Genomic DNA, 9,619 nt, shown 5'->3' on the forward strand with positions numbered 1-9,619 from the left:
AGGCGGAAAGAGTAAAGAGAAGGCAGAAAGAGGAAAAAGAGAGAGAGACCTTTTGCTGAACGGCAGTCTGTCCTTGGGCAACCTGGGGCTGGATGGCTTTCTGCTGCTGGGCTGCCTGGTGGTGGTGCTTGAGCTTCAAGAGCTGCTGGACGTGCAGCGGCTGGGCCACCACGGTCTGCCCTCCTGCATGGGACGAAAAAAGAGAAGGGGGGGTTGCTTAGTGGGGCTCCTTCCAAGACAATGCCTGGGAGGATTCCCAAGGGATGCCCTCTCTCAAAAGGCTAGCGCTCAAGGGCATCCAGATGAAGCAAATGGGCAGTAGGCTCAAGACGGACAAAAGGAAAGACTGCTTTACACAGAGAGTGATTAAAAGGTGGGATTCGCTGCCAGAGAATGTAGTGGTGGTCACAGGAATGCAGAGCTTGAGAAGGGGATTAGACAGATTCATGGAGGCTATCGGTGGCTACTAGCCCTGGTGACTGAGAGGAACCTCCATGTTCAGAGGCACTAATCCTCTGAATCCCAGAGTCAGGAGACAACATCAGGGGAAGGCTTCAGCTTTTCTCAGTTACCGAACACCGCTTCCTGCAATTGAATGTAGAAAAGTCCTGAATTTTAATTTGGAGGATTTTCAGAGAGTTTCCAACTCAGCAAGCCTAAGTGTCAAGAAAATGCATCCATCCGCAAAGAGCATGGGACCCACAGCTAATGATTCGCACTGCTACAAAACGTATGAGTCACTGACCCTTGGGAAAAGGACAGAGCCCTCCCCCACGAGTTTGTGCAAGACTCTTTCTGACAGGTGACTGTGGGGGAACCTAAGCCCTTGACGCTGCAGCGTCGCGGCCACGGAGATTCTAACCCTGAAAACTGAGCTCAGGGTGTTCCAAGGCAATGCTAGGAAAGGCCATTTTTTAAGAACTTCTTAAATGAGTCACTTTGGGACTCACGTTGTGTACGCCTTCACGGTACGTTGCCCAGCTCTGTGTCTATGCACAGATTTTGTGACTCTGAAACATCAGCTGTGCGGATCCATGTCAGAGCACAAGGAGGAAGAGAGGAGGAGTTCACCTTTACTAGAGATCTGCAGCCCAACAACTGACTGGTTGGTGCAAACAGATACAGGACATTCAGGTTCTTTCCCCTGATCACCTGTTTTGTATTTCCTGTTCCCCCTTTTAAGGTTGCCGGATGCCAGCGTGAAAATGACAGAAGATACAGCTGGCAGAAAACCTCTGGGCAGAAGCTAGACTCTCTACATGCCAGCATCCCTCTTCCCTGACACTCGTCTCCCTCTCCTGATTTTTAAAGAGCTGCGACGTCTTCTTCACCGTTCTTCCCTTGCTGGCCCCTTCTTGCCTCAATTTCCTATCTCCACCATTTCCCTCAAGCTGCCGAACCGGCACCGGCTTCTTCTCTCTCAGTCCATCGTCCCATATTCGGAGCTTTCCCCTGCCTCGTTCCTTAGCCAGCCTCCCCAGCCCTGCCCGCTTCCCAAGTCCTCATCCTGCCTCCGTTTGACATTTCAATCCCAGCCAAAGTGACCGTTTCCCCTGCCGTCACAGAAGCTGGACTTCGATCTGTTTTAAGTTCGGCTGACCGCAGAACGTTCTGTGCCACCAATTCCTTGCAGCCAATCCGTGTCTTTGCCCCCGAAACTGCAGCAAAAAGCAGGTCTGCTTCGTGGGGTTCTTGTAGCATTGCTCTCAGGGAAGAACGAAAGCTGAATCAAAAAGCCTTAGAATTGTTCCATTTTTCTTCTCCATCCCCCCCAGACACCCTGAATTTCAGGAAACTGTTGAGATACCTGCTGCCTTCTGCGGCTGCCCAATGGCAACGCTAATCCCGGCGACAGTAACGGCGAGCGTGGTGACTCCTGCGGACGATACCACGGCAGCCGGCACAGACACGACCGGAGGTTTCGCCAGAGCCACCTGGGCCGCTTGCGGCGTCTGGGCCTGGATCTGACCTTGCGCTTGAAGCTGGGAAGCAGCAACACGAGTCTAAGCAGTAAGGAATTAAGATTAAGTTCGGCTGACCGCAGAACGTTCTGTGCCACCAATTCCTTGCAGCCAATCCGTGTCTTTGCCCCCGAAACTGCAGCAAAAAGCAGGTCTGCTTCGTGGGGTTCTTGTAGCATTGCTCTCAGGGAAGAACGAAAGCTGAATCAGAAAGCCTTAGAATTGTTCCATTTTTCTTCTCCATCCCCCCCAGACACCCTGAATTTCAGGAAACTGTTGAGATACCTGCTGCCTTCTGCGGCTGCCCAATGGCAACGCTAATCCCGGCGACAGTAACGGGGAGCGTGGTGACTCCTGCGGACGATACCACGGCAGCCGGCACAGACACGACCGGAGGTTTCGCCAGAGCCACCTGGGCCGCTTGCGGCGTCTGGGCCTGGATCTGACCTTGCGCTTGAAGCTGGGAAGCAGCAACACGAGTCTAAGCAGTAAGGAATTAAGATTATTGCACAGGCATACAGAAGAGAGGCCGAGTCGCTCGGGGGACAAGAAGCGGTGGAGAGAGAGGGAGGCCGGTGGTTGAGCCCCAGCTTCACACACAGAAGGCCCCAGATTCAGTCCCAGACACTTAATGGAGAAAAGAGACAATCCAGAGGCTGTAGAAAAGTTTAGAAGTCCAGTAGAGCCTTAAAGACCAACAAAAATTTGAGCTTTTCATGAGTCACTGCGCACTTCTCCAGAGGCCGTATGTTTATTTCCCAACAACAACAACAAAAATTGCCATGTTTGAGACTCAGGCTCTTCAAAATGGGCTGGCTCCAAATAAAAAGATCTCAACTACCAGGAAAGCTCTTGCTGTGCACAGGACCCTGGAGAATCAGTGGGAGAGGACAGCACCGAGTGAGTAAGTCTGAATTAAAAATACATCCTCCTTATGCAAGGAGAAGCCTACGTGCCCCACAAGAGTACAAAGCTCTTGACTCTCCGGCAGGGCGATGGGTGTAAATCTTCTGACAATACTCAGTAAGAATATATGCATCAGGGACCTCCTTAGAAGCGACAGGATGGTTGGCACTGGGATGGAGCTGAAATCCCCCCTAAATCCCACATGGAGGAGTGCTGCCTCTTGATTTAGAGCTTCTCTCCACCTGGCCACTAAGCATTAAAAGCGAAAGGGAACCACCCTCTCGGGTTCATGCTGCTTTCTTGAACCGCCGCCCCAATTACAGCCACGTGGGAGGTACCCCACGGAGATGCTCACTGAGGAAAAACGGGCAACTCACCAGGCGAGCGACCTGAAGGTTGGTGACGGTGGTGCCCGTCAGGACTGCCCCGGGCCTCGGTGCCGCGACCGCTGTGAGCTGCTGGGGCTGCTGCTGCACTTGGACTTGCGTGCTCTGCTGCGGGGCTCCTGCCTGCGCTTGCTGCTGGGCGGCCTGCTGCTGGGGAAGCTGCAACTTCTGCTTCTGCAACTTGATCAGCTGCTCCTGGAAGGAGACCACGGGACAAGCCCCCCGCCCCTTGCCATCAATGACTCTGGTGCCCGGAAAGAGAGTCTCGGCTATCGAAAGCTGCTCTGAACACACGGGGGAAGGGGGATCTTGCCTCGGGGACATGTTCTGGGAGCAGCGGGGCTTTCCGCTTGCAGGTGGCAGAACAGCCTCTCGCGGCAGGGAAAGGCCTCTTGAGCCAGACTAATATGACTAAGCCGGACTAATGATGATTGAGGCTTTTGCCATTGTGGGCTGTTAAGGCGCAACTGATTCATGACAACCCCCAGACCACGGGGAAGAGATCAGCGGAGGTGGTTTGCCATGGCCTGCCTCTGCACACCAAACCTGGACTTCCTTAGTGGTCTCCCATCCAAGTATTAAACATGGCTGACCCTGCTTAGCTTCCAAGCTCTGATGAAACAGGGACAGGCTGGGCCATTTGGCTGCTCTGAAAGTTTTTACTTTTCAATTACTACACATTTAATGTGCTTGGGGATTCAGACCTTGCAAACGAATGACAGCTCTTTCAGTTCCAGGCACAGAGGCAAGGACAAACCACAGTTGCTTACGAGACGAATTTGGACATCACAGCAATGTGCAATTTGTAACAAACCCAGGAAGCGAAAGAGGCTGGAGAGCCATGAGTGGACTCTGTGAGGCTCCTCCTCTCCAGGAACAAGCCACATTTTTTTTTCATGTTGACGCCAGAACAAAGCATGAAAGGCAGCACAGATTTGCTGTATGGATCCAAACATTCAGGAAAAAATTCAAGGAGGTTAGTAGGGCCCACTGCCAAGTTGACGCTTTGTATTAGATTATATTCTTTATTGAGTCTTATGTTTTAGTGTCTTATTTCCATTATGCAGACTGCCCAATGAACTGAGCTGATCCCCAGAATTCACGGCTGGTCACAAAATTCATATTTTCTTTGTGCAGAATTTGGGCAGGTCTATTCCGCCCACAAAGCGGGTTCCCCCCTTCTCTCCAAAGCACAAAATACAAGACTATGAATGAGTTGAACTGGGGGGAAGCAATATAGTTTCCTAAAAACCACTGCAGAAGCACAAACCACCATCCATTCTCTGATCGCCTCTAGCTGTTAATGAAGCATTGTGGTTTAATGTTTACAGTAAGATGTGGGTTCAAATCCACTCTGGCCATGAAGCTCAGCGGGTGACCATGGGCCAGTCCTTCCCAGAGCCTAACCTACCTCTCAGGGTTGTTGGTGAGGTTAAAAAGGGGGAACAAGAGACCCATATGCTCACATCAAAATGCACTAAATAGAAACACAGTGCTGAGAGCAGCAGTCAAATCCAGGTGCAGGATTTCGTTCCTCCAGCTCTTGAGCTTTGAAAGCAACACCAGTTGAGTGACTCTGTGCAGAGAAACTAACGCAACGCTTCAGACCGTGGCGACGTGACTTAAGGGGCGCCACCCTCACCTGCGACAGCTTCCCCACCGCTTTGATCTGGGCCGGCGACTGGGCCTGGCCTTGGCCCTGGATCTGAGGGACCTGGACTTGTGCTGCTGCCTGCTGCTGCTGCCGCAGGATCTGGAAGTGAGCCTGGGACAGCGTCTTCCCCGAGAGCTGAACGCCTGCTGGAGCGGCTGAAGAGAGAGAAACATGGGGGAGAATCAGAGCTCTCAGACTGGAGAAACATACGGCAAGGTGTAGAGGGAACACTGTGTCTGGGGCAGTGATGTTCTGTGTTCTTGGTGCTTGAGGGGGGCACAGTGGGAGGGCTTCTGGAGTTCTGGCCCTGCGGGTGGAGCTCCTGATGGCACCTGGGTTTGGCCACTGTGTGACACAGAGCATTGGACTGGAGGGACCCATTGGCCTGATCCAGCATGGCTTCTCTTATGTTCTTAAAAACAGCTTCAAGAGGGGATTGGATAAACATATGGAGCAGAGGTCCATCAGTGGCTATTAGCTGCAAGGTGTAGGGGAATACTCTGTCTGAGGGCAGTGATGCTCTGTGTTCATAGTGCTCGGGGGGCAAGAGTGGGAGGGCTTCTGGAGCTCTGGCCCCACTGGTGGGCATCCTCTTGGCACCTGGGGTTTGGCCACTGTGTGACACAGAGCGTTGGACTGGAGGGGCCATTGGCCTGATCCAACATGGCTTCTCTTAAGCTCATATGTACACTGTAATGGTCAGAGTATTGGACCAGGGCCCTAATCCCTGCTTGGGCCGTGAAGGTCATGGCTCTTTCCCTAATCTAACCCAAAAGGTTGCTGGGAGCATAAGGTGCCGGAGAACCACGTGTGGTTAGAAGTTAGTGGTTAGAGGACTGGCCTAGGATCTGGGTGGCCCAGGTTTAAATCCTTGCTCTGCCACTGAAGCTCACCAGGTGCCTTTGGGCCAGTCACGCTCTCTTAGCCTAACCTACCTCCCAGGTTTGTCACTATGAGAATAAACTGGGGGGAGGGAGAACGATGCAAGCTGTTTTGGGCACCCACTGGGGGCAAAGACAGAGTATAAATTAAGTAAACTCAATCAATAAATATGCCACCTGGAACAATCTGAAGGATGGGACAAATAAATAAGATATGAATAAGACGAAGTGGGGGAAAAGATGCTCAAAATTGTCCTCTGGGTGTGGCTAAAGTCTTTAATTCAGATGCCTGAGACAGCTTTCGGGACTGAAGATTCATCATGAGTGAAAAGGTGGAGCCCATTCCTTCCTCCTCTCCAGACATCCTGTTCCCCAACCCAGGAACAAGAGGACTTAAATCCTTCCCTAGTGGCCTTCCAGGAAAAAAGGAGAGACTAGCTAGGATATTATTTGCTTATTTATGTAAACGTTTTGGTCCCATTGTCCCTTCTGCTTAGACACTCCAAAGAGACACAAGCTCCACAAACACCACGTGCTCACTGCCATCGCTTGAAAACCAGAAAGACGGAAACAGAAGAATTTTATGGTCAGTCTAACAGAAAACGAACAACAGGCAGAACAACATTCTAGCTCAAATCACAATTGAAATACTGAAAAATTAACACTCTTACCTGGCGTGACCTGAGTAACCAGAGATCTTGGCTGAGTCTGAACCGGGGTCAGGTTGGTGGTTACCACAGCCGATGCCGTCACAGAGGTGACAGCTCGGACCCCTGGAGTCGACGCTAGGGTCACCAATTCTGTCGAGGCAGCGGGCGTGGTGCCTGTCCTCTGTTGGGTGTGTACCACCTGGGCCGTGGCCGCACCGCCGGAAGCCTACGGGAGGAGGAAAGATATGAAACCTCACAGCTTCCTAGTGGATCAGTTCAGACATCACACCAAGAGACAGCTGGCATTTTCCACGTGCAAAAAAAACAGACAGCGGCTTATCTGCCTTGCTCTTTCTAAAGTTCAGTGCTCAGTGTCACAAATTCACTCACACACTCATGGCATAATAGCCTTTGGAGGAGGAATGGCCGAAACCGTGGCTTGCCGATTCAGACGTCATGCCGAATCCCTGTTACCAAAACAAGCCAATGGTTTGCAAACCCATAGTTACCGATGCTAGATTGCTGGCATACTGCAGAGCGTGGCTTGTCAGTTCAGACATCAAGCCACACCCAAGTTAGACTTCCTTAGCCATGATTCGGTGTGACATCTGAACTGAGCCCACATCTTGCATTTGCACTCTCTCTTTTGGAATGATTCTCAGAGATCTGGAAACGTTTCATCAAGATGGGTCAGTCACCCGACGACAGAAACTGAAAGCTAGCTTGTGTGTGTGCATTTTAATGTCCCATTTTTATTAAAGATAAAAAGCCACAGCATGACTGCAGAACGAAACTGCTGTCGGGCGAATGAGTGTGCAACGCAATGCTAAATTATGTCCCAATAAGTCTATTTCTGAGCCGTTGTTTACAGAAAATCCCATAATGCTCCAATTAATACTGACCAAATACCAAGGACCTAGGCAGCCAAATACTAAACAGGACTCTACTTATTCTTTAATTCTGGACATTCTGTCCACATCCACACGTTATTTCAAAAAGCCTTCATCGCTGCAAGGATAGATGTACCTCCCTTTGGCCAGCACAGGGCTACCGTATCTCCTGCTGGCTACTCCTGATTTACAGCACACCTCCCCTACGAACAAGAAGGCAAGGATACCAGCCTTCTGACGGCACAGGCCCTGGCCAGGATTGGCCAACCTTGTCCCAGCTTCTGTTTGGACCCAAACCGGAAAGTGTACTTAGCATTTGTTTGGAGCCCTGGCCAGAAGCTCTCAAGTTCGCAGAAATCCCAAGGAAACGATAAGCGAGATCCAGGCTTCCTTAGAATGAGATTTTAATAAGTCATCAAACTTACAGAAATAGCAGGCGAAGCTTCCATCCACTGGGGCCTGAACACACACAGCGAAGCTAGCCAGAATGCGAGATGAGATACACAGCTAAAACTAAACACCTTATACCCTAATTGCCGGCTACATCCCTAAAAGCCAAGTCATTTCTTGCACGTGGTACTCATTGGGAGAGGAAAATAAGTCAGGTTTCTAGATAAGATCTCGGGAGAGTGTGAATCTAAACATTCCCTTGGGAGCAGCCTGCTGGCCACCCTCTCAGGCAACTAGACCTCAGGGACTAACAGAACTCCAAAACGAGGTTACAGAGGTTATACAGCATCACCAGTCCTCCTCCTCCTCGACTCCCACATCTGTACAGATGCACACACACGTCACAGATTCCTTCCATGAAGCTGCCATTTGCCAATACATGTCCAAAAAAGAATCCCGGGTTTCCTTTACTTTTACAAGGTGACACAACCGCCCCCAATCCAACAACCACACGACTGAAGGAGTGTCCCATTTTCAGTGCATGATTGTTCCCTGGTCACTGATGTCCCTTGTCAATAGCTTTTGCATGGCCCCCTTCTAACTTCTTTAGAGGGTCTCCATCTGCCACTGACCTAACTCAACGCGGAAATTACACTTGGCACAATTCAAGGTACTCACCGCCAGCGTCCCAGGGATTACAGGCGATGCCAGCCGTTTGTTGATCGGCTGAAAGGTCGCGGCAGGGGCTCCGGGCACCGTGTTCACAATAACGTTCCCACTCACAGTAGCTGAAAGCAAAGCCAAGGTCACTCGGGGACCACGACACGAACGAGCATCCTGGGTTTCATTTCCTCATCACCCACCATGCTCCGGTTTACCAGGTACCACTTACCCGTCTGAATGCTTGTTCCAGTCACCGATGTTTTCATTGTACCAGCCTGGTTTAAAATGCAAACAAACTCAAATGAGAAACTGAATTGATACTGTGTAGATTCACAGAACTACATAATCACAAGTGCCTTAGGATGTGGAATGTGTATCGTGCATTGCTGCTGTGCCCATCTTTTAAACTGTTTTAACTGTCTTTACTGCTTAATATTATTTGTCTATTGATGTAATTTATTGCTGCAATCTGCCCTGAGCCCACTCGCGGGAAGGGCGGGATATAAATCTAAATAAATAAGCAGCAGAAGCCACTTCTGTGAACTCAGACGGGCAGTATAAAAGCACGACTGTCTATGTGGCCTTTGTGGTCAGAAAATAACGTAAGAAGACAGCTACAGGATCAGAGCTGTGATCCATGTAGCCCAACACCTTGTTTAAGAACATAAGAGAACATAAGAGATGCCAATGTTGGATCAGGCCAAAGGCCCATCCAGTCCAACACTCTGTATCACACAGTGGCCAGAAATACCAGGTGCCATCAGGAGGTCCACCAGTGGGGCCAGGACACTAGAAGCCCTCCCACTGTTGCCCCCCCCCAAGCACCAAGAAGACAGAGCATCACTTGCCCCAGAGCCCCTATTTATACCTTGTGGCTAATAGCCACTGATGGCTGAACAGAGGTTCCTTCCACCATCATGGCTAATAGTGATGCTGTATTTGCAGATGAACAGAAAAGACAGGTTGCTTACCTGTAACTGGTGATCTTCGAGTGGTCATCTGTGCATTCACACCCTTGGGATACTCTGCGCCTGCGCTGACCTTCTCGGTACCGATAGCTAGCAAAAGGGATTTTCGCGCCTCTCCCAGGTCACGCGCCGGCTCCACTGCGCATGACCAAGGAGGGGCACGCAGATCCCGCCAGTTCCTTCTGACCGCCGCCCAACAGCCTTCAAAGAAACAAGATGAAGGGCCGAGAGCAGAGGGGAAGGAGGGCGGGTGGTGTGAATGCACAGATG

At 50.8% G+C, this 9,619-nt stretch overlaps 1 protein-coding gene across 1 annotated transcript in view; it reads right to left on the minus strand.

The window, feature by feature from the left end:
* Positions 1 to 9,619, minus strand: part of LOC107116943 (E1A-binding protein p400-like) — a gene marked incomplete at its 5' end in the record, with an annotated part of 68,658 nt that overhangs the window by 3,982 nt on the left and 55,057 nt on the right. The window contains 7 exons of the mRNA XM_015418971.1: positions 50 to 183; positions 2,247 to 2,442; positions 3,245 to 3,448; positions 4,896 to 5,062; positions 6,460 to 6,664; positions 8,397 to 8,506; positions 8,611 to 8,656. Of these exons, the coding sequence (XP_015274457.1) occupies positions 50 to 183; positions 2,247 to 2,442; positions 3,245 to 3,448; positions 4,896 to 5,062; positions 6,460 to 6,664; positions 8,397 to 8,506; positions 8,611 to 8,656 (1,062 nt within the window). The remainder of the gene's footprint in view (positions 1 to 49; positions 184 to 2,246; positions 2,443 to 3,244; positions 3,449 to 4,895; positions 5,063 to 6,459; positions 6,665 to 8,396; positions 8,507 to 8,610; positions 8,657 to 9,619) is intronic.

The sequence above is a fragment of the Gekko japonicus genome, unplaced genomic scaffold (assembly GCF_001447785.1).
Source record: "Gekko japonicus isolate JY-2015 unplaced genomic scaffold, Gekko_japonicus_V1.1 scaffold3000, whole genome shotgun sequence".
Taxonomy (NCBI): Eukaryota; Metazoa; Chordata; class Lepidosauria; order Squamata; family Gekkonidae; genus Gekko; species Gekko japonicus.